The 25,406-nt window shown below is 42.4% G+C and overlaps 1 protein-coding gene across 1 annotated transcript in view; it reads right to left on the bottom strand.

Moving 5' to 3' along the window:
- Positions 1 to 14,369: 14,369 nt before the first annotated feature.
- EHF (ETS homologous factor) overlaps positions 14,370 to 25,406 on the bottom strand; it is a 102,517-nt gene continuing 91,480 nt past the window's right edge. Inside the window, exons 9-10 of the mRNA XM_077462866.1 lie at positions 19,903 to 20,098; positions 14,370 to 17,269 (exon numbers count right to left, since the gene is read on the bottom strand). Of these exons, the coding sequence (XP_077318992.1) occupies positions 17,170 to 17,269; positions 19,903 to 20,098 (296 nt within the window). The 3' untranslated portion in view covers positions 14,370 to 17,169. The remainder of the gene's footprint in view (positions 17,270 to 19,902; positions 20,099 to 25,406) is intronic.

Here is a 25,406-nt window from a genome sequence, read left to right as displayed (position 1 = left end):
AGTAAGGTCCATTGGCATGGACCATATGGTGAGTACATGAACGAATCCTATTTAATTGATTCATAAACGACCTGGAGGATGGGGTAAACAGCTCAATCTCTGTATTTGCGGACAATACTAAGCTAAGCAGGGTGATAATTTCTCCGCAGGATGTGGAAATCTTGCAAGATCTGAACAAATTAATGGGGTGGGCAACTACATGGCAAATGAGATTTAATGTGGAAAAATATAAAATAATGCATTTGGGTGGCAAAAATATGAATGCAATCTATACACTGGGGGGAGAACCTCTGGGGGAATCTAGGATGGAAAATGACCTGGCGGTCCTAGTAGATGATAGGCTCAGCAATGGCATGCAATGCCAAGCAGCTGCAAGCAAAGAAAACAGAATATTGGCATGCATTAAAAAGGGGATCAACTCCAGAGATAAAACGACAATTCTCCGGCTCTACAAGACTCTGGTCCGGCCGCCCCTGGAGTATGCTGTCCAGTTCTGGTCACCAGTTCTCAGGAAGGATATACTGAAACTGGAGAGAGTCCAGAGAAAGGATAAAAAAGCTAATAAAATGATTGGAAGACATTAGTTATGAGGAAAGGTTGTGAGCACTGAACTTATTCTCTCTGGAGAAGAGATGCTTGAGAGGGGATATGATTTCAATGTACAAATACCGTACTGGTGACCCCACAATAGGGATAAAACTTTTCTGCGAATGGGAATTTAATAAAACACATGGCCATTGACTAAAATCAGGGCCGTCTTTAGCGCAGGGCAAACGGGGCACCTGCCCTGGGCCCAATGTTTGTAGGGGGGCCCGCACTGCTACCCGCGAATTGGGGCCCCAATGAAGGTTTTGCAGAGTGCGCAGAGGACACGGGACGGGAGGCTGTATTCCCGTGCTAGCCAGCTGAGAGAGGGCGGGCCGGGAGCTCCACTGACACTCTGACCCCGCCCCCCTGCAGCCTGTATGCTCAGAACAGAGCGGCTGTAGTGAGAGCCAGTGATCGGAGTGGGAGTGTCAGTGGAGCTCCCGGCCCCGCCCCCGGACCTCTGTATTCCCCAGCCAGTATAGAGGGGGCGGGGCCAGGAGCTCCACTGACGCTCCCACTCCAATCACTGGCTCTTACTACAGCCGCTCTGTTCCGAGCATAATACAGGCTGCACGGGGGAGGGGTCAGAGCGTCAGTGGCGCTCCCGGCCCCGCCCCCTCTAAGCTGGTTAGCGTGGGAATACAGCCTCCCATGTCCTCTGTGCACTCTGCAAAACCTTCACCGGGGCCCCAATTTATGGGTAACGGGGCCCCCCTACAAAGCATCAGTGGAACTCAGAGAATGAGATTAGAGAATGGAAGCCCCGCCCACACACCTCTAAATGTATGTAGTGTTTTTGGCTGCTTAGGTATGTCCTTGCACCCATAAAATGCCTGACTGCTTAAACCCTGAGCTGTGTTATTCAACTGTCAAGCTGTGCATTGCTAAAAGTTCTCTGACCATCACCTGTAGCATGTACGCAGTCTCTGATTGTCTCCTGCGGTATGTCTGCAGTCTCTGATTGTCTCTTGCCGTATGTCTGCAGTCTCTTATTGTCTCCTGCCGTATGTCCGCAGTCTCTTATTGTCTCCTGCAGTATGTCCGCAGTCTCTGATTGTCTCCTGCAGTATGTCCGCAGTCTCTGATTGTCTCCTGCAGTATGTCCGCAGTCTCTGACTGTCTCCTGCAGTATGTCCGCAGTCTCTGATTGTCTCCTGCAGTATGTCCGCAGTCTCTGATTGTCTCCAGCAGTATGTCCGCAGTCTCTGATTGTCTCCTCCAGTATGTCCGCAGTCTCTGATTGTCTCCTGCAGTATGTCAGCAGTCTCTGATTGTCTCCTGCAGTATGTTCGCAGTCTCTGATTGTCTCCTGCAGTATGTTCGCAGTCTCTGATTGTCTCCTGTAGTATGTCCCCAGTCTCTGTCTCCTGCAGTATGTCGCCAGTCTCTGATTGTCTCCTGCAGTATGTCGCCAGTCTCTGATTGTCTCCTGCAGTATGTCGCCAGTCTCTGATTGTCTCCTGCAGGATGTCAGCAGTCTCTGTATGTCTCCTGCCGTATGTCCGCAGTCTCTGATTGTCTCCTGTAGTATGTCTGCAGTCTCTGATTGTCTCATGTAGTATGTCTGCAGTCTCTGATTGCCTCCTGCAGTATGTCCGCAGTCTCTGTCTCCTGCAGTATGTTCGCAGTCTCTGATTGTCTCCTGTAATATGTCCCCAGTCTCTGTCTCCTGCAGTATGTCGCCAGTCTCTGATTGTCTCCTGCAGTATGTCGCCAGTCTCTGATTGTCTCCTGCCCTATGTCTGCAGTCTCTGATTGTCTCCTGCAGTATGTTCGCAGTCTCTGATTGTCTCCTGTAGTATGTCCCCAGTCTCTGTCTCCTGCAGTATGTCGCCAGTCTCTGATTGTCTCCTGCAGTATGTCGCCAGTCTCTGATTGTCTCCTGCAGGATGTCAGCAGTCTCTGTATGTCTCCTGCCGTATGTCCGCAGTTTCTGATTGTCTCCTGTAGTATGTCTGCAGTCTCTGATTGTCTCATGTAGTATGTCTGCAGTCTCTGATTGCCTCCTGCAGTATGTCCGCAGTCTCTGATTGTCTCCTGCAGTATATTTGCAGTCTCTGATTGTCTCCTGTAATATGTCCCCAGTCTCTGTCTCCTGCAGTATGTCGCCAGTCTCTGATTGTCTCCTGCAGTATGTCGCCAGTCTCTGATTGTCTCCTGCCGTATGTCCGCAGTCTCTGATTGTCTCCTGCCGTATGTCCGCAGTCTCTGATTGTCTCCTGCCGTATGTCCGCAGTCTCTGATTGTCTTCTGTAGTATGTCCGCAGTCTCCGATTGTCTCCTGCAGTATGTCCGCAGTCTCTGATTGTCTCCTGCAGTATGTCCGCAGTCTTTGATTGTCTCCTGTAGTATGTCTGCACTCTCTGACACTCTCCTGTAGTATGTGTATTAATGTGCCCCTTTACTTGCTCAATTATTTAGGATTGCTCCACTGCTCAGTGAGAGGTAATGATGTGTATTAGCCCGTAGCAACCAATCAGCGAACAGTAGTGATCTGCTTTAATCTCTAGCAGCCAATCAGTAAGTGGTAATGATGTGCATTAACCTTTAGCAACCAATCGGCAAGCAGAAATTATGTGTTGTAACCTCTAGCAACCAGCCAGCGAGCAGTAAGGATAGGCTGTAACCTCTGGCAAACAATTGCAATCACTGCGTGATCTGCTGCAGTAAACTGATTTTGAGTCTACCTCCTATTTTTTGTATGTCTCAGAATGGAGGGGGGGCCCCAAGAAAATGTTTGCCCAGGGCCCAATCAAAATTAAAGACGGCCCTGACTAAAATTAGAAGAAAAGTAGTTTAACCTCAAACTTTATAGAGGGTTCTTTACTGTAAGAATGGAAAGGATATGGAATTCCCTTCCACAGATGGTGGTTTAAGCGGGGAGCATCGATAATTTCCAAAAACTTTTAGATAAGCACCTGAAAGACCACAACATACAGGGATATACAATGTAATACTGACATATAATCCCACACATAGGTTGGACTTGATGGACTTATGTCTTTTTTCAACCTCACCTACTATGTAACTATGTAACACAGGTACTGATCACTCACTGTGTTCATTCAGAAAAGGAATTTACCAGCTCCTTACCTGCTTACTTTACTCTCCCCTTCTCCACTTTGCTTGAAACATTCCCCCGCAGAGGAGCAGAGAGGAGAAGAGAGGAGCACTAGGTAGCACTGCGAGGCGTGGAGGGCCCAGCACCAGGAGTTCCCAGCACCAGAAGAAGAACTTGGACAGGAAGGGCAGCAGGGGTGGCATATATTGTAACTGACCCCTGTATTTTCCTCCTGCAGTGGCTGCATGCTGATGGGAGGGTTCAAGTAAATGCCACCAACACTCCCTTCCCAATGTAAAATTGAATGTAACAGGGAGGCCGCACGGGTCTGCCATTGCAACCTCTGAGACTCCTCATGCGCTAACAGTGCCACCCCCCATCCTAGCGCCTTAAGCCCAGGATAAATTGCAAGGACAGAGCAATACATTGCTGCACCTGTGGACAGGAACAGGAAGCTTTACAGCGGCCCAAATATTTTCTACGTGAAAAGCCAACAGTCAACTGAGAAAGTGCTCACACACTACTGGTAGCCAGAAATGTGTGTAAATGTTGGAGCTGCTGCCAACTTAAACCTTATTTCAGTGGCAGTGAAAGGGCTAAAGACCATGCAAGGACAGAAAGATAGATGTTGATTTGAAATTTTAGTCTTTAAGGTGGAGTCCGCCACTGGAGACTGCTCTGGTCCAGTGTCCAGCAGCGGAAGCTCTGCAGAATAGACAGTCAATATAAGGGAATACCTATTGAGGTTACCAAAGATGTACTAAGTCAAAGGTCTAAGATAATATGCTTAGGCGTGCATTTAAATAGGTTCAGAATTTAGAATTACAAACATACTGGCCTACGTGACAAACTATATAGATAGCGTGACTAGATGATAGATATATGTATGTCTCTCCAGAAGGGTCTATGCAAGATATTGACATATCAGGAAACATCTGTCTGTGGTGAGAGGCGCAAAGCTAAGATAAGGACTGGTTACGCAAGAATGTGGTCAGTCAGCAGATGCTGAAAAGGCAAAATAACTATCAGAAGATTGTATTTAACCTTTGACTTACATAATGTCATGAGTTTAAGAAAACTGTTGATGTATGTATAAATTACCCTATTGGCCCCTCACAGGGCAGGGCTTTGTGTAGTACCACATAAAAGACGGTCCACTTTCCATTAAACCCTGTAATCAGTTACCACGTACCCATGAGTGTATGTGTATTTGGTTAACCGCCGGCGTTTGGGACCTCCATTGAGCCACTCCAGCCTAGGCTATCCAGGGGAATCTAGAAGACGAACACCTTACAGTTTTGGTACCAGAAGTGGGGTTTGCACAGGTAAGTCATATTTACACCTTTTGCCTCTTTTTATGGTAATTGGCGTTTATGCTTGACCTGTCCAAACAACCATTATAAGAAATTTAATTGTATATATATATATAAACTGTGCCTTCGCAACAGACTAGGCTGGTCCCTTGGGGGGTGAAAAGGGTTCGCAGGTATTGAGGAGTCTGACTAGGTTGGTCCGACTATAAACTAAGAGAGATATTTATGATTATATTCTAAACACGGGAGGTATTATATACGCCCGTGACATAAGGATTGGCTAAATGGACGCCCACTTGAGAACTTTTAAAGTGCACTATAAATAATGAAATGCATCATGATGTGATTACTTGATAATGTACATATAACGTTTTAAAGCTGAAATCTTAAACCATAAAAATATGTCTGTTTCTCTTTAGGTGCAAGCGTAAGTATATAGAGTATTAACGTTGTATAAGATATAATTATATAGAGTGGATATCTGTTTGAATAAACCCAAATGTTGTTAAATGAATACAGAGTATTAAGAACCAGATTGTAGTAAGGTAGCACCCGCCTGTTCACACTGCACGCTAGGTTTATTTTTTTTCTTAGCATTTATGAAAGGTAGATTCTTTTGACCACTAGACCTACAGGCTTCTCTTGCAGACTTGGTGTAAGAGGGGTATATCCCGCCACCAGGAAAGATTTACCCTTCATCGTATATTAAGGGTAAATCTTCATAGTTTTATATAAGTCCATCTGCCCCAAAAAAGATCAGGGATCCTACTCCCAGACCAGAGACCGGATTGTTGAACAAACCGGGTGTTATCACCTGTGTCCTGCCACTAGACACACACTGCCCAGACTACTAGATGGGGAATTCTGCAGCAACCCAAACCATGGCCACCCCATCACCCTATGAATTTGTCAGTAATATGATCCCTGGCCCCCAGGTAGAACCATTTTGGACACAAGTCTGAGAAAGGTGTCAGCAATTGGGGATACATGACCCAGGGCCATATGGTCCTTGTACTGAGGAAGACTGGCAGGAAGTAAGTAAAATATGCCAAATCCACAAAAATTCGTACCCTCCAGGGAAGTGGGAAAATATTCAATATATGAAAGATTGTTACCATGCATGGGATAAATGTCTACACAAATATAAAAAGAAGCATAATAATAAAACTACAAAGCTTACTCCAAATATAGGACCCAGTGCTATGGCTGAAGCCACTGCACCCCCTTCACCTCCCCCTCCCCCGCCTCAATGTCCACCCCCACCTTATGTTATGGTAAAAAACGAGGATGGGACGCCAGGTTCATACCTTCAACTATATCCTTCACTGGATCCTGTAGTCCTAGCCGCCATAGCACACACCACAGCAACACCACAACAAGTGGCCCAATGGGAACAAGTAAGTAGGAGCAGAGAGGAAGAGGGGAGACAGGAAGAAGTTACAGGACAAGAAGAGGTGGGTAGTCCCGAAAAGCAGGAATTAGAGGCAAAGATAAAAGAGTTTGAAGAGAGAAAAAAGGAGGAAGAAGAGAGAATAGGGAAAAGGAGAACTGAGTTAGAAACACTTATGGAAGACCTAAAACAAAAAGAAATAGCCCTCGATGAGGCAGAAAAGGCAGAAGTGGATAGGAAAATAGTGTTAGAAATGTATCAGAAAGACTTGGAAAAAAGGGAGAAGGAATTCCAGGAGGGAAAAGAGAGAGAGGAACATAGGATGGAGGACTTACAAAAGGAACTAGAAAAGTTAAGAAGGCAATTAGGGAAGAAGGAGGAAATGTTAAAAGAAGCGCAGGATAGGATTATAGCGCTGCCCCCCACCACTACAAGAAGCCATACAAAAGAGACACCTATTCCCAAAACTGAGGAGTCAGGTCCAATTAGTAAAACAGGGACATCATCCATAGAAGAGGAAACTGAGGAAGAGGTAGTAGGGGCTTCATTCAAAGCACCTTTGATGACCATGGGGAACACCGAGGTGCATATACCATTACCTTTGGGTACACTCTCCAAAATAAAAGAACTATGTCCCAATCCCAAGAAGTATCCACGAGATGCAGTACCTTTCTGGCAAAATATAGTGCAGGCACAGGGCTTGACAAAGATGACATAAAAAGTATTCTTAGCATTGTAGACCCAGACAGCCCAGAAGTAGCCCCTGTAGACGACCTATGGACAACCCATATCCAGACCGATAAGGATTGGATATCCTTTTGGAAAGGCATGGGAGGTCATTGGTCCAAATTATACAAAGGACCATCTGCACTCCAAGAACTGATCCTAGCCAAGCAGGGACCTAAAGAGAAATTCTATGATTACTGTACCAGAGTATACTCCCTATGGAAAGCTGTAGATGGGGCCACACCACAATTATTTACTACTACCATCATGTCGGGAGGCGATCCCAAAGTGACGCAATTACTCAAATTCACAAACCCCAAATGGGCAGAGCAAGCACCAGATGAATTCATGAAGGACGCTAGGTCCAGAGAGACTTCAGGGGTCTTTGAACAAAAAGGGGGAATTTTCCCCTCCTTGACACAAACACAAACCCTAGTCACACCTGAAACCTCATCCTCACCACCGCACCTCATGACCATGCAGCCCTACCCACCTGACCAAGGATGTTTTAATTGTGGGGAACAGGGACATTGGAAATCACAGTGCCCATATAGACAGAGGGCGAGCTATCCAAGGGGCAGGGGAAGGGGGTACAACACTGCTAATCGCCCCCCCCCCCCCATGCCTGAGAATTGACATCACCCATAGATTTACTATGGGCCCTCCGTTGTCGGCTGCCTCTTCAGCACACGCCTCCACAGAGAAGTCGCCGTTGACAGCTCAGCGTGGGACCGGACCGGCTTCAGAAAAGGCATGTATAGCAATTTCTTCTTTACAGGACTAAATAGGTTTGTCTTAGATTGTGGATGCCTGTAGATTTAGAGATTTTAGTATTAGGGTGAAGCTCTACTTTAAGTGGGCTTTAGATCGTATGAGGGCTGAGCGGCGTCAGCCCTCTCCAGTGTCTCTTATTGGACTACTCAACCACTCTCTACAACATAAATGCTAGTCCAAGATAAGAACTAGGAGGGCTAAGCAGACTCATTGAGATACCATGGGAAGTGTGCAGAGGACACAGGACAGCTCCAATATTTTTTTTTTGCACTTTTAAACAGACTTAACAAAAGGCATTCAAAGGTATATTTGTCAGACCAAAATGCAAATAGTAAGAGTTCAGTGTTAGGATTCACATACACTTGAAATACAACAGTAAATTTTTTAATCTCAACATTTATTTTCTACATACAACCATTTCAAAATATTCATGACAAGCATTATTGCTGCATCTGAAACATGCCCCCATTGAAAAACATTTTTTTTTCAGGTAGAAAATCTTAAATTGTTCAAATACAAAATGAACATTTAACCATCAGTTGATAAAATATCATTCTTCCAATAATATGAAGATTCTTCATTACATTAGTGTTCATGTCCAGCTAAAAACAATTTACTTAGTTTTGGAAAGAAAGAGCAAAGATTAAAACTCGTGTTGGGTATTTACTGTAGAGAGATTTACCCTCACTTGTGGTCACAGTGACTGAGTTTTACCACACAGGAAGGGAGTAGAACTCTCTGACTGCAACAACGTAGTTACAAATAAACCGTTTTTTTTTTTTTTTTTTTAGAAAAGGGGATGGCTACTTAAATTTTTTATTAATAATTTATCAACAATTCATGTATTTTTTTTTTTATACGTCATAATTTATTTTATTTTATTTATTTGTCTGTGTCCATGTTGCCGATTTTTCCTCACTTCCTGTTTAGTGAAACCATCGTCTGTGGAACAGGAAGTGAGGGCAAATCTCTGTAACAGAGCCCCAAATAACATAAAAAAACTGGCAGTTCTAATCCTTCCTACTTTTATTGAAAACTATTGGAAAATGTCTTTTGGCTTGACATTCACTTTAACTTTGCTTGGCCATACTGGATGTTTGATATGTTTCCAACTTAATTTGTGCTGTTTATTTTGTATCATTACCCTGAAAAATGTTCATACTATATAAATCAACTACTACGGAAATAAGAACTACAACCTCTGCAAAAATAACTATTCCTTGTGTCCTTGTGTGCCTAATTGCCAGGTACAAATGTATCAATTAAAATGTATTTTCCTGTGTTGGTACAATTCATAAAACAGCCCAAGTGAGATCATCTCCAGCTCCTGGATGAGCTCCTGGTGTACAAGAAAGGTTCCTTGGAGTGGGGAACTGACATATAGTTTGTGAGCGTGCCAAGTAGCTACTCTAATATTTTTATCTTAGCATTACACAACTTGTTGCATTTGAGGGGATTTTTCTTTAATGGCAAAACCATCATGGTGGTTGACATTCCAGAGGAGAACAGGTGAGAGGAACTTTACAACGGAACTCTATAAAACATTTTGTAAGGCATGAGAAGGCCTCCTCAACAAAAAGGCAGAAGGTGTTACTAGCTCCCAATTTAAATTGTATCTACCTTATTTACAGCAATAAAACAAACCATGGCTAAGGCATGTCAATCCCTAGCCCATAACCTCCAAGAGGTTAGCTATGGAGTCTACTCAATGGTAAAATACTTCTAAACTATAAGACACTTATGCCGCGTACACACGACCGGACTTTTCGAGGGACTAGGTCCGGCGGTCTTTCCGACTGAGTTTCGGTGGAGTTCCGACGGACTTTCCGAATGAACGGACTTGGCCACACACAATCACACCAAAGTCCAACGGAATCGAACGTGATAACGTACGACTGGACTAGAATAAGGAAGTTCATAGCCAGTAGCCAATAGCTGCCCTAGCGTCGATTTTTGTCCGTCGGACTAGCATACACACGAACGGATTTCTCGGTCAGGCGGATTTCCACTGGAAAAATGTAAAACATGTTCTATTTCTAAAGTCCGCCGGATTTTTGGCACGCAAAGGTCCGATGGAGCCCACACAAGATCGAATTGTCCGATGGACTCGTTCCGCCGGACCTTTGCTGTCAAAAAGTCTGGTCGTGTGTACGCAGCATTAGGCCAAATTTGAAAAAATATGTGTTAAAATCTTTCTCCCCTCGAACTTCGACTGCCAACTTTTTGACCTTTAACTATTGTCATCTACAACTGGAGTCAAGTTGCCACAATCCCCAACCTTCACCCCTTCACCCTTTCTCCTTTTTACTTAATTCCCTCTCTTCACTCCCGTGCTGACTTTTACTGACCCCCTTTCATTTCCATTGTTTCTTCTGAGCTGACATTGCAAGTAGATACATCCATGGCTGTAGATATATGTGCTGCTCTCCCAATATATCAGCATGCTGGCTTGCTTGTACATATAGACCTTTCCCCTCTGCAGAAGTTGGGTGAAATGTATGTGCCTTGCGAAAACAGGTTTATGGTAATTGTTCCCCACTTATCCTTTAAAACATAATAGAACTTTTTTGTAAGGTTAGATGGTATTATGGAAACCAAGGTTCAAGCTGAGATTTCCTTTAACCAATTACAGATACAACAACATTTGAAAATATAACATTATTTTTGGAAGAAGTTTATACTGTGTCACGATCACTCTGGCGTTTCGGCCGTACACAGGAGACTTACCCGTAGAAACCTGTCGTGGAGAACCCGTCGTTTCCCCTTGACGCACGCTAAAGCGAACGAACGCACTCGCGTCAACATGAACGAGCGCACGCACGCACGTGGGGTCACGAACGGGCGCACGTCTACTCGCGGGGGCGCGCTGACCCGTCGTACGACCGTTTTGGCGCCCTAAGGTCTTCTTAAGGCACTTGCTCCCTTCCATCCGTGCTGTCCAGTCTACAGCGTGTCCGTGACCTTGCTTCCTGTACCTGTACCTGTTACCTTGGTTCCTGATACCCGGCTTGTTCCTTGACCCTGATCCGTTGCTGCCTGCCTACGACCTCTGCTTGTCTGACCACGTCTCTGCCTCATCCTCTTGTACCTTGCTGATCGATTCCTGCTGACCCGGCCTGCACCTGACCCTGCTGTTCCTGCTTACCTGTTGGGGTTCCTGTATTTCCTGACGTCCACCTGCCTGCCAGTCTACCCACTTGTGCCTGCCTGCTACAGTCAAGTACCATCAGCTCTACCTACTCGCTGTCGGTGCCCTGCTGCTTATCCGGACCGGTCTTAATCCGCCAGGCACTTGTGCCCCCTGAACTTTTGAATACCTGTCTCCATCTCCAGGGGTTCATTAGCCAGGGGATACGAGGGGCCGCTCCCTGCATTCCAGGCTCAACTACTAGGTACGTGACATACTGTTAAGTTGTATCCAACTTTTTGCCCACAATGCAAAACGATATGTTTGGCGTAAAAGAAACACAGCTCATCACCCTCAACACACCATCCCCACTGTCAAACATGGTGGTGGCAGCATCATGGTTTGGGCCTCCTTTTCTTCAGCAGGGACAGGGAAGATGGTCAAAATTGAGGGGAAGATGGATGCAGCCAAATACAGGACCATTCTGGATGAAAACCTGTTGGAGTCTGCAAAAGACCTGAAACTGGGACGGAGATTTATCTTCCAACAAGACAATGATCCCAAACATACAGCAAAATCTACAAAGGAATGGTTCACAAATAAATGTATCCAGGTGTTAGAATGGCCAAGTCAAAGTCCAGACCTGAATCCAATCGAGAATGTGTGGAAAGAGCTGAAAACTGCTGTTCACAACCTCACTGAGCTCGAGCTGTTTTGCAAGGAAGAATGGGCAAGAATTTCAGTCTCTCGAAGTGCAAAACTGATAGAGACATACCCTAAGCGACTTGCAGCTGTAATCGCAGCAAAAGGTGGCTCTACAAAGTATTAACGCAAGGGGGCCGAATAATTTTGCACGCCCCACTTTTCATTTTTTTATTAGCTAAAAAAGTTTCAAAAATCCAATAGATTTCGTTCCACTTCACAATTGTGTCCCACTTCTTCACAAAAAATAAAATTTTTATATCTTTATGTTTGAAGCCTGAAATGTGGCAAAAGGTTGAAAAGTTCAAGGGGGCCGAATACTTTCGCAAGGCACTGTATATATATATATATATATATACATATATATATATATATATACATATACATATATATATATATATATATATATATATATATATACATATATATATATATATATATATATATATATATATATATATATATATATATATATATACAGCCATCTCTACAGGAACGTGTGCGGAATATTGCAATACGGTCAGCAGTGGCACATGTCCCTATCTCATTTTACAAAAGAGGACCATCCCAGCTTGAAACAGAGCTTTCACATTTGTGTCTTAGCAGGCATAAGTAAATCATAAATCTGCTTTACACAAAAACAGATCATAAAAGGAAATCATTCCCTTTAAAATAAAAATAAAAAATAAGTCTTCAAAGTTGCACTGAATATGTGGATACAGTGATCTTAACCAACTACTGAAAATACAAAATAAAATATCACAATTGTCAAAAAGTAAATATAAGATCAATAATTATACAATACAATTCACATTTTTCCGTAAGAGAACTATCTATTCAAATGAAACAATAGTTTTAAAATACCTTCCCCTAAACTTATAAAAAAAAAATACAAATATCAAACTTTTATCCAATGAATTGTCAGAATGTTTTTTTTTTTTCTGTTTTTTTTTTCCAATACCAAATTGAAGTGTTTTTCTTCCTTTTAAATACGTTTCCTCAGATGATGAAAAATCCAGCACACACTTTGCTGGTTCCAAACAATTTGAAATAACTGCCCTTGTAACAGACATAAAAATAATAAAGTTGAAAGGCACATGATTGATTTCGGCAAAAAAGCAAAAGTCTGTGACAGCTCACAGACCGGAAACTCGTTTTTGTCTTTCCTGCTCTTAGAAATGTAAAGCTCTTTAAAAGTAAGTGAGGGCAGGTCTCTAATGCTGGCCATAGACAGCTCAAATTTAGGCAAATTCCTGTTGAATTGGATGACATTTGAGCTGGGGGTGGCCCTGCAAGTATCATCTGGCCCAACAAAAGTTAATTTGAAAAAGTTGACAGAGCTGGTTGGATAATCATCAGCCATACAGTGAAAGTCAACAGTGGAGATTCCAATATCCACATTGCTTAGATAAGCCATAAATGGCTAGTTTAAGCAGGAATAGTCTATGAGATGCCAGACCTAAACTGCCACTCCACTACAGGATAGAGAAAGGGAAGGACTCAATGCCTTGGCACTAGTCATATGACCGGTTGCTGGGGGAAAAAACAGGTTTAGCTGATTACAGCACCAGTCTTTCACATATTCTTACATTGTACTTGTTACGTATTACAATATCAAAAAGTTGTTTTTAAAATATTTCTGTGCTTTAAAGGGTCTGTCATATGGAAAATGGTAGATACTGGGAGGTTGAATCATCAACTGATCCTTTAGCTATTGGAAAGGGAAGGGTGTAATATTACCCCACCAAGACTTTTTGTAAAGTTTTAGATTTAGAGTGGGAAGTGGTTAGATTCTTGACCAATCAGTTACTACTGCCCATAGGTGCATTAGGGTGTTCACCCCAAAGCTCAACCACACATAAACACCACCTGCTGGCACAGGGAGGAGGCTCTGGTGGTGGGAGGCAGTTGATTATCAGCATATTATGTTCCACTTTAAATACGGGTGTAATCCGTTCCTAACGTTGAACCTGGCCTTTAATATAAAGGGGGCATTTACACTAGCCACTGGCACCCCCAACCACCCACCTGGTGCAGCCCCTGAATAATGCTAATGCACAGGGCACACCCAGCACACCCAGCACACCCTGTGCACATGCCTATGCTGCTGCCTGTAAACCTGTTGAGAAGATTTTCCCCATGTCCTGTCCCAGTGCCACCAAGGTCCTTCCCACATGCTGAACTTCCCTTCTATGGAGTCCATTCTCCAAATATGCCTGTATACAAACTGCTAGGGAGACATAGACACTGATCACTGTTGGATTCCCAAAGGGAATATATGGAGAATTGTTAGCATGCTGTTTATAAAGACATAGGCGCAACAATGATTCTCATATATATGATGATTCAGTTCTACTACTAGGTGGTAGCGTTTCATTCTTGCATAGTGCATGTAATGTTCTACTGGAACTACATGGTTAGGATATGATTTCCTGTTTTTGTGCTCCTATTTTCAAATAAAGGGCTCAGCCAGTGTCCAGCACCATCTTGACTGGTAAGAGTCAAATCTACAGCAGCTTTCCAGCAAGAATGCACTCCAGAGAAAGGGAAGAAGGAAGTTCGGCCTATAACAATGTCCTAATGGTCACCTGCACAGGAAGTAGGGGAAATTTCACCTGGGACAGAAATAAAAGCCTGAAACACATTCTAAATTTTCCACATTCTATTGAGAAAAAAATTTTTTTGGGGAAGAATGTGTCATCTAAAGACATAGCTGCCTGCAACATGGTGGTATATGGTTGTAGGATATATGTAAATAGTTTTAATAGACTGATGTAAAAATAATTTGATATAGGTGAATTAAAACAGAAGACTCCTAATAAAGATGTAAAATTAATAGTTGTGCACAGGCTTATCAGACCAAGAATTTCTGATGCCATTGTAGCCAAGTGCCATAAATCCAGACAGTTTTTGTAGCCTATGACCACCAACCAGATGCTCCGTTTTACTTTCTCTGTACTAATGTGAGAGAAGGAAAGGGAGATTGAGTGATTTAGGCAACGCACTCTACTTAAAACATTTCTTTTCAGAAGCTTAAAAGGCACAATAGTGGCATCATATCACCTGGAATTTTTCAATTAAAAATACAAACATTTAAGCTCTATGTAAAACCAATTTTTTAATTTTGTTTTGTATAGAATGGTTAGGAGTTAGAAGTCAAGTTTTTATTGGTGCTTGTGCCCCTAGGAGGGAGATTCACCCTCTATATTTGTCCTTGTGACAATTATCAATCAAGCCTAAAATTCAGGGAAAATTCAAAATTTTTAGTTGTCATAGAGCTGATATCTTTCAAAAGAGACAACTGTCTTGGAAAGGAGTTCCTTCACTTCAAAGAGATCTTTCCTCACTTCTTTGTTGTGTCTACGGGGCGAGAAGTAAAGGGAAGAAAACCCGACGAGTCCTTCTTTAACCAAAACGAAGCATAATTGGCATGTATATATAAACTTTAATACCCTGTACACACGGTCGGACTTTCTGACGGAAAATGTGCGATCGGATTGTGTTGTCGGAAAATCCAATCGTGTGTGGGCTCCATCGGACTTTTTCCGTCGGAATTTCTGACACACAAAGTTTGAGAGCTGGATCTAAAATTTTCCGACAACAAAATCCGATCATTTAAATTCTGATCGTTTGTAGACAATTCCTGCGGACAAAGTGCCACGGATGCTCAGAATAAATTACGAAACGAAAGCTATTGGCTACTGGCCTCTTTATAGTCCCGACGTACATGTTGTATGTCACCTAGTTCTGAATGATCAGATTTTCTGGCAACTTTGTGCGACAATGTATGCAAGACGTAGAAGTTTGGGCCAGAATCCGTCGGAATGTCCAACTGTGTGTACAGGGCATAAGAGTGACTCTAGCTTTTCCAAACTCTTTCCCAAGGCCACTTTACCACTCCCAGTTCCTTTCACATTCCATAAACATGGACTTGACCAGCTAAAATAAAGACAGTGTAGTGGGGATTTTAGTAGCTCCTTGTGAATCTTTAGTCAAGTACATAAAACAGCTTCCTTCATTTTGTACAAGACGTGTATTAAAGAGTAACACCAACCAAAATGGAATTCTATATTCGGGGAAGCGATAAACCCTTCACCAAATCTTTGATGCAGTCTGAGAATGTAGTGAGGATATCTCACCCATCCCAACATGACTTTGATGGACTGAGCTCAGTTTTTCAGCCAAATTACTGTTGAGTGGAACAGAGTGCTCTATTCATTCTTGTATCTCACATGGCCTGTAGAGGACAATATATGTATAACTCACAAGTACTGTAGGTGACACAAATATCCTGAAAGGGAATCTGTTAGGATAGTAATATGTTAGCTATTACTGCTGACTAGGTTTAGTAAGATGCAGGCTCTGCCACTATTATGTTTATCCATGCCTCACTATATGGCCAAAAGCTTGACGGACACTTGACCAACACATATATATTATCTTACTTGACAACCTACTCCTGAATCATAAATATTAATATTGAATTGACTCTCCTTCTCTCTTGTGCAAATATATCAATCTTTACTCTTCTAGAAAGGCTTCACAAGGTTTTGGAGTGTTTCCATAGTTATTTGTGCCCACTCAGTTAAAAGAGCATTTGTAAGGTCATGTATTGATAGATGAGAAGACCTGGATTGCAAATGGAGTTCCATCTCATCCCAAATATCTTCAGTAGGGTTGGTTCAGGGAAATTCACCAAACCATGCCTTTATGGAGCTGTTTTTTGTCATGCTGAAACAGAAAAGAATGGAGCCCTCTTCAAACTGTTACCACAAGGGTGAAAGTGAACAATTGCATAGAAGGTAATTGTATGCTTTAACATTACAAGTACCGATCACTGAAAACATCTGAATGCAATCATTTGGAGGGGTGTTCCCTTAATTTTAGCCATATAATAAGTGTAATGGTCAGGTGTTCACAAACCCTTGTCCCTATAGCATACAACCGGCATGCACTTGGGACTTGGAAGTCCCCCTTTCATTGAGATGCATGCATGTTCTTGGCCAGAGAATCACTAGGTAGTAAAGAAAGGTTGGAAAATGATGACCTAGGAGCCTGTACCTGCCAAACAGTGCCAGCAAATGAGATCCTATAGCCTATATGATCACTGTTTTGTCACTGGTGGAAAGAGATCTCCCGTCTTGAATTCCAGATAGAAGTGACCTTGTTTGATAGCAACCTCTGCCCCACTCCATCAATATCAATAAAACAGAAATCTGTTTTGGGTGGACATGCTCCTTAAACAAAGTTCCTGTTCCCATTACAAGTAATTGCATGTTCCTTTTTCCAGTCCAAAAGTCTTCAAGCTGCTAGAATGATGCAGCAATATTTGGTAAGAAGGCCCCAAATCACAGAAAAACTGTGTACATATACTTTTCCCCAAGAAAGAGAAAAATAACTCCTTTGGCGTTACGTCTTCTGTGTTTTCTCCAAAGTCTTCTGAGTTCACCATATAAATAAATTAGTTCCAGTTTTTTAGGGATGAAATTCAACTTTCATTTTCCCTCCAGCCACGGGCATTTTTCCCAAACTTGTAGACCAGCCGTCTCCCATCCACACGTTCTAAGATCTCTCTTTTATAGTAGTATCTGGTAAAGGAATAAGAATTAATGTTAATGTGGGCAGTTTAATGTGTAACTTTGGGCAAAAATCTATTAAATGTGTGTGTGCGTGTGTGTATATATATATATAATACCAAAAGTATTGAGACAGCTGCCTTTACACGCACATGAACTTTAATAACATCCCAGTCTTAGTCCTCTAATATTCAATATTGAGTTGGCCCACCCTTTGCAGCTATAACAGCTTCAATGTTTTACCATTCTTCCAGAAGCGCATTTCTGAGGTCAGGCACTGATGTGGACAAGAAGTCCTGGCTCGCAGTCTCCACTTTATTTCCTCCCAAAGGAGTTTTATCGGGTTGAGGTCAGGGATCCGTGCAGGCCAGTCAAGTTCCTCCACCCCAAACCTGCTCATCCATGTCTTTATGGACCTTGATTTGTGCACTGGTGTGCAGTCATCTTGGAACAGGAAGGGGTCATCCCCAAACTGTTCCCACAAAGTTGGGGGCATGAAATCGTCCAAAATGTCTTGTTATGCTGACTCCCTAAGAGTTACCTTCACTGGAACTAAGAGGCTAAGCACAACCCCTGAAAAGCAGCCCCACAGTTCGCACCATAATCTCCCCACCACCAAATGATTTGGACTACTGCGACAGGACTGCCCTTTAGAGTGAAATTACGTACCTGCACATGATTTATTTTCTTCCGGGTCTGGAGCGCGTACACGTGCCGCTAGTGACCCGCTCCCGCTGTGATTGGACACAGCAGGAGCCAATCACTGGTCCGGCGAAACCACTGATCGCTCCAGAGGCAGAAAGAACAGCGGCCTGCCTATGTAAACAAGGCAGATCGTCTTTCTGTGACAGGTTAAGACAGAGATCTTGTGTTTTTGCTAAGCAGGAACAAGGATATCTGTCTTCTTACAGTGCAAGCACCACCCATACAGTTAGCAAGCACTCCCTAGGGACACATTAACCCTTTGATTGCCCCTGATGTTAACCCCTTCCCTGCCAGTGTCATCAGTACAATGACATATTTGGTGTCACTGGTCCCCAAAAAACTGTCAAAAGTGTCATTTAGTGTCAGATTTGTCCACCAAAATGTCGAAGTCCCACTATAAGTCACTGATCACCGCCATAACTAGTAAAAATGTAATAAAATCAATAAAAATTCCATAAAAATATCCCATAGCTATAACTTTTGCGCAAACCAATCAATATACGCTTATTGGGATTTTTGTTTACCAAAAATATGTAGCAGAATACACATTGACCTAAATTGATGAAGAAATTTGATTTGTTACGTTTTTTTAATAGGTATGTTTTATAGCATTAAAAAAAAATGTTGGCCTTTTTTTGTTTTATATTGATCAAATACCACCAAAATAAAGCTCTATTTGTGGGGGGAAAAAAAAGGACATACATTTTATTTGGGTACAGTGTTGCACAACCACGCAATTGTCAGTTTAAGTAACACAGTGGTGTATCGCAAAAAATGACCTGATCAAGAAGGGGGAAAACCTTCTTGGGCTGAAGGGGTTAACTCCCAGGTATCTACCTAACACAAATAATTATTTTGGGTGGATTGTCTCTTATGCCGCGTACACACGACCAGACTTTCGAAGGAGTTCTGCCGGAGTTCTGACAGAGTTCTGACGGACTTTCCGAATGAGCGGACTTGGCCACACACAATCACGCCAAACTCCGATGGATTCGAACGTGATGACGTACGACTGGACTCGAATAAGGAAGTTCATAGCCAGTAGCCAATAGCTGCCCTCGCGTCGGTTTTTGTCCGTCGGACTAGCATACACACGAGCGAATTTCTCGGTAGGAACTGGGTCCGGCAGAGTTCTTGCGGAAAAATTTGAAGCATCTTCCATTTCTAAAGTCTGTCAGACTTTTGCGAATCAAAAGTCCGTTGCAGCCCACACACGATCGAATAGTCTGCCGGAATCATTCATTCATTTGATGTTGAAAAGTCCGGTCGTGTGTACGGGGCATTAGAATTTGTCTTTACTTTTGCACAGTGAGGGTAAGCTAATTGTCAAATTAAATTTAACTTTATAGAACCACTTTTTATATTTAGCATTTAAAATTTCCTCCAAAAATTGCCTCTATAATGGTTTTTGCATAGCTCCCAACTGTCTCTCATTTCGAGGCACTGTCCCTGATTTGGAGCAATGTCCCTCTGTCCCTGATTTTTCCTCATTTGGATCTGATCAATATAGTTGTTTATAAAATGCACTTTTTATCCATCAAAAAGTGTTTCTCAGTGCTAAACCTTTCATCTGATTTCTAAATTGCTGCATTTATAAATTACAAAAGTCAATATAAAGGAATAGTAGTGGTAAAAAAGCACTTGTGGGTTTAACCAATCTTGTTTTTTTTTATACAATTCTCATTTTAAGGGGGCGTGCCAGGGGGTGTGTCCTATGCCTGCATACTTTTGCAGATAGGTGTTCCCTCATTCCCATCTCAAAAAGTTGGGAGGTATGGTTCTTGTTTGTATGATTGTTGGGAGCTTCTCCATATGCTTGACTACTATTTTTAATAGGCAGGAAGGAGAGGAGCAAATAAAGAATGGCATTAAATACAGGCTGAAAAGAAAACAGGAAACGAGCAACAAGATGATCATGAACATGAATATCTTCCTCTTACCTCATGGCACGGCTGAGTTTTTCATATGTCATACTGCTGTTGTTTTTCTTCTTCCCCCAGAGCTGCGCTACTGCCTCGGATTTCAGAAACCGAAACACTCCTTCTGATCGGTCTTCCCATCGTATCAGTCCAGGGTTCTTCTCAGGTGTGAGCAGAATGTCTCGGATGAACTCCCAAAGATGTGTTCCACGAGGGTCTGAAGAGAGAGGCACATTGTCAGTGAGATAAGACATTCCTATTCATGTCATTTGCATATTCATTTCTTTAGCATATGTTTGCAACACTTTGGTATCTTCACACTAAAGATAAAAAAGGATTTTAAATTGTTTTAATTACTTTTTCCCAACTGGAAAGTTTTTCCTGTGAACTCATTCCTTGGTTCACTCGGCTTCCTACACGCTGCAGACAGCGGCGGACTGACCATTTGGCTACTTGGGCACTGCCCGAGGGCCCCGGGCCACTAGGGGGCCCCATCAACGTTGCCAGCCTCAGTAAAACCAGGGACAGTATGTAAAAATCTGTGTTTTTTTTACATCTGTCTCTGAAATGTCCCTTACCGACATCCTTTTGGTCTAAAAAACCTGAGATTATAGCTGCCCCAACCCTCCAGTACCTTCTTAGCCAATAGAAACATGTATGTGTATACTGTGTGGCCCCAGATTCTCTGAATGCCTGGGGGGCTCATAATCTCCTACTGCCTGGGGGCCCCATAATCTCCTATTGCCCGGGGGCCCCATGAGTTGTCAGTCCGCCCCTGGCTGCAGATTATAGACCGTGAACATATTTCTTGAGGCTGATTTACTAAAGACAAATAGACTTTTCACTTTGCACTTTGCAGGGGAATTGCACTTTGCAAGGGAGATTGCCCCAAAGCCTAATGAATGTGATGAAGTTTCACTTTGCACAGAATATTCAATCACGTGCAAGGAAAACTAAAAAGAAAAACAGCATTTTAGCTTACACATAATTGGATGTTGGAAGTAAGCAGAGCTTCACCCCATTCACTAAGCTCTGGGGAAAATTCCCTTGTGAAATGCAACTGCCCTTGCAAAATGAACAGCCTATTTGCCTTTAGTACATCAACCTCTGAGAATATTTACTGAGTCATATTTTTGCCTCCTGAAACACAACTTGTTTCTATGCTCCTTGTCAATCTAATGCCGCGAACACCCGATCGGAAATTCGGCCAGCAAAAGACCGATAAGAGCTTTTGGTCAGAAAATGCGATCGTGTGTATGTTCCATCGGACTTTTGCTGGCTGAATCTCGGCCAGCAAAAGATTGAGAGCATCTTCTCAATTTTTAGGTCGGAAAAGGTTCCTATCTGAAAATGCGTTTGGTTGTATGCAATTCTAACGCACAAAAACTCACGCATGCTCAGAGACGGGACGGGAGCTATTGGCTACTGGCTATTGAACTTCCTTTTTCTAGTCCCGTCGTACGTTCTTGACAGTCAGAATTTGGTGTGACCGCGTGTATGCAAGACAGCTTCCCGTCGGGAAAACCATCAGCGCTTTTTCCGACCAAAATTCTGATTGTGTGTACGCGGCATAAGAGTCTTTGGCGTTAATTTACTAAACACAAATAGGCTGTTTACTTTGCAATGGAATTTTCCCAGAGCTTACTGAATTTGTTGAAATTCCACTTTGCAAAGAATACCCAATCATCTGCAAAATCCTCACAAAAAAATATATTTTTCTAGCACATGATTGGATGATGGAAATCAGGAGAGCTTCATCTCTTTCACTAAAAATTCCCTTTGCAAAGTGCAGCTTCCCATGCACAGTGAACAATCTATTTGCCTTATTAAATAAATCCCAATATGCCTGGGAACACGCACCCACCGAGCATGCAAGGGGGAAAAAAAACTATATCAGTTATACAAAATGGTCTTTCCCTGACAATTTCTGCACCGCTGAAGTTGTTATAATAATTATAATACTTTACTTAATTATAATGGCAAAATCATGTATCTGAATGGGAAATCTCAACAAGATTTTTCATTATATGGACATTTTAAACTGTTACATTTCCCAATAGATAAACAATGCATACTTTAAGAAACTCAAGTGGACAAAATAATGCCATTTGAAAATTAAATTTACTGTCCTTCTTAAATAGTTATTATAAAGGTGGACTGTCACAGCCATGTAAGGTCCAATGGGACTATATGTAGGTGACTGTCACAGCCATGTAAGGTCCAATGGGACTATATGTAGGTGACTGGTACAGCCATGTAAGGTCCAATGGGACTATATGTAGGTGACTGGTACAGCCATGTAAGGTCCAATGGCAACCCAAACCGGTTTTCAAAGTAGGGGATGCAGTGAAACTTTGTTCAACTTTTATTCTTCGTATATGCATAGGAGGCTCTAGATCTCTTATTAGTAACATTAAATTTTTTGAAAGGCCTTCTTGTTGATCAAGATGATTCACTCGAGTGAGGTTGCTCATATATACCAGAACTCCCCCAGGAGGAGCAGGGTCTTAAGAGAAGTCCAAATATGTAAGAAGCAGCAAGAATGCCTCACCAATAGACAAAGAGTTCAATCAGTTGAATAAGAGAGTCAACCTAATTCAGGGGTCCAGACACTCCTGCTTCATTAAAGTGGAGTTCCACCCAAAAGTGGAAGTTCCGCCTTAAGGCTTCCTCCCTGGCTCCTGTTTGTGAAACTGATCTTTTGGGGAGTGGGAAGGTGAATGGAATGGAAGTGGGAGCGGGTACTCAATTTTGACAGGTACCCGATCCCACCTCCGTTCCATTCACCTTAGGTGATCAGAAGCAGAAGTCCTCCTTTCCTCTCCCTCCTGAAGTCTTCTGGGACACATGACAGGTTCTAGAAGACTTTGGGGCCAGTCACAAAGTGCAGCGCCGTTCACGCATGCGCAGTGTGTACCTGGCTGTGAAGCCACAAGCTGTCACAGCTGGGTGCCCATAGCAGAGATGGCCAGCACCGCCAAAGGAGGTCAGAAAAAAGTGTAGCTGCTGGCTTTCAATAAACACAAAAATGACTGGAACTCCCCTTTAAGGCTTATGCATAACGTAACCTAAAGATGACCGGATTTTTACTGGACCGCTGCCGGTGGTAAGATCTGATTTTTTGCATACAACTATTATCATAATCCAGTTGAGTCCAGTTATCTCTGAGGTTACATATTACAGAAGCCCTGATGAAGAAGGAGGGCCTGAACCCCCAAAATGCACTGACCATCTTATTACATTGATTGTGTAGTGAAAAAACATTTTGCAATTGGACTATTGGTGTGGCTTCTTTACTGCTTCTTATATATTCAAACTTTTATTCTTGTTTGCAAAAAAAAAAACTTGGCTATTAGGGATGAGTGGCTTATATTACCCAACCTAGAATTTATTTAAATACAGCTCTACTAAGAACATTTAATATTCAAAAACACACATTACATGAAATTAACAAACAGAAGCATACCATTAACAAAATAGGATAAGCCTTCTGTGGAAATCAACTTCCCTCAATGAGTCAATATTTGGGTCACATACCTTTGATAGATTGACAGGTAATAAAAAATAAATGGTAAGTGGTTCAGCCAGTTTACAGTAAAAAGGCCTTATCAGAAGTTTATCTGTGTCAATTTTGTATAGTATGATTCTTACATAAAGTACTCTTTTAAAAAATTAGTCTACCCAAATCTGATATTTGAGGTTTTGAGGTTGATGGTTGATTAAAACCAGAAGTTATCTCTGTGGGACTTGTGAGTTTCCCGGTTTGCATACCAACTGTGCCCATTATGACGGGTTCCATCGACCAGCTGGATTTTTTTTTATTGTATATTATGGAGAATGTAAAAGTAGCTGGAAAACACAAAGGTGGGTGGAAATACCCAAAACTTCCAGGTGGACAGGAACAGAGCCCGGAATTATGGCAGGGAGGTCTCACTGTTGGAGTATCCAAGCCATTCACCCAGAGCTAAAATATCAATTTTAAGTGGACTGGTCCACAAGTTGTTTTTTGTTTTTTAACCAGACAATAAGGGTATTGAAGTTAAACTCCATCCAAAATGTCTAGGACCTAATTTACCAGAACATGAACTGAGCTGAATCACTTCAATTGGCATGCATACAGTAATAAAGACATTTTTTTTTTGTAGAGCAAAAGCAGTTATGGTCTTGATGGGTATTTATGGTTGTCTTGTGTAAATTTCATTCCTATCCTGGGTGGTTACCGGGACAGAAAAAGAGGGGAAATCTTTAGAAAAGGGACACAGCAAATCCTTGATAGAGCTTCACCACTCTATCCAAAAAAGTTTAAAATTTCGTCTTAATTTCCACTTTAATGCTCACTGGTAATGGAAATGGAAATTTTAATTTGTTATTCTAAAAAGGCCATCTTTTAAGTAACAGGCCCTCTTTAGCCATTTAGTAACACCTTGTGTGATCAGTGCTGTGAGTGAAGAAGTGAGCCAGGAATAAAGACCGCGGGATGAGGATTCCAGGTGATCCTAACTACATAGCTCCATTTTTTCATTGTCAACATTCTTTCCTTTAAACTTCAGCTCTCAACGTGAAAGCCCACTGTTAGGTGATAAGTCATTGGTTGTTCAGGAAGCGGGATGAGGATTCCAGTTGATCCCAACTACATAGCTCCATTATTTGGATGCACTTTCCCTCTTTTGGAACTAATCCCTTCTTTCCTTTTTTCTTCTTCAGCTGGCCCCTTTTTTTGCTCTGATGTACAGACCTTTATACAAATTTTAATAAAAAATGGAACACTACCTCAATCCTTTAATCCAACCTCTAAATGATTTGTTTTTTTTAAGCATCCAGTATATAGGAAACGTTGTGGTGGGTTCACATTTGTGTGATGTGCACAAGCTTTGTTGAGCATTTTTACGCGTGGTGAAACTCATTCATTTGAACGGGTTGCCTACAGCATCTACATCACCCCAAAGAAGTGCATGTTTTATTTTTATTTAATCATGCCACACCAAAATGCATGATACTTTTTAGCATGCAATTTCTCATATACCTCGGCAAGGTGCAATTGAATGCCATCAAGAATAAATCGTGTTAAAAATTAAGTTGTATTTACATAGGTGTGAATGAAGCCTAAACAATCATTTCTTGTGTATACACTTTTTGGGGGCATGTCAGGGGCTTGTCGCTCTCTACATAATTTGCACCAATAGGTATCCCTCTTTTACACCTAAGAAAGCTGTGAGGTTTGCAGCTAGATAAATGTAGCTTATTGCCAGTGGGACCGATGAAGGACAATTAGATTTTTTTATGGCAAGTGTAACTTTTACAGCATTAGAGTTTTCTCAATAAAAAATTCCCCCCCCCCCCCTGCCCACAGACCTCCACAACCCCCACAACCCTTGTCCCCATCAACAGGCAGCCCCCCCCCCTATGTTGCGGGCATTGGGCCTGGTATGGTTTGGGGGGGTGCTAGTTCAGATAAGGATCTGGCCTGCTGGGCTGCATGCTTGGATAAGGTCTGGTATAGATTTTAGGGGGGATGCTACGACATT

This window comes from Lithobates pipiens, unplaced genomic scaffold (assembly GCF_037356315.1).
Source record: "Lithobates pipiens isolate NorthernLeopardFrog02 unplaced genomic scaffold, aLitPip1_a1.2 Scaffold_10, whole genome shotgun sequence".
Taxonomy (NCBI): Eukaryota; Metazoa; Chordata; class Amphibia; order Anura; family Ranidae; genus Lithobates; species Lithobates pipiens.
This window is presented reverse-complemented; position numbering and strand designations above follow the sequence as displayed.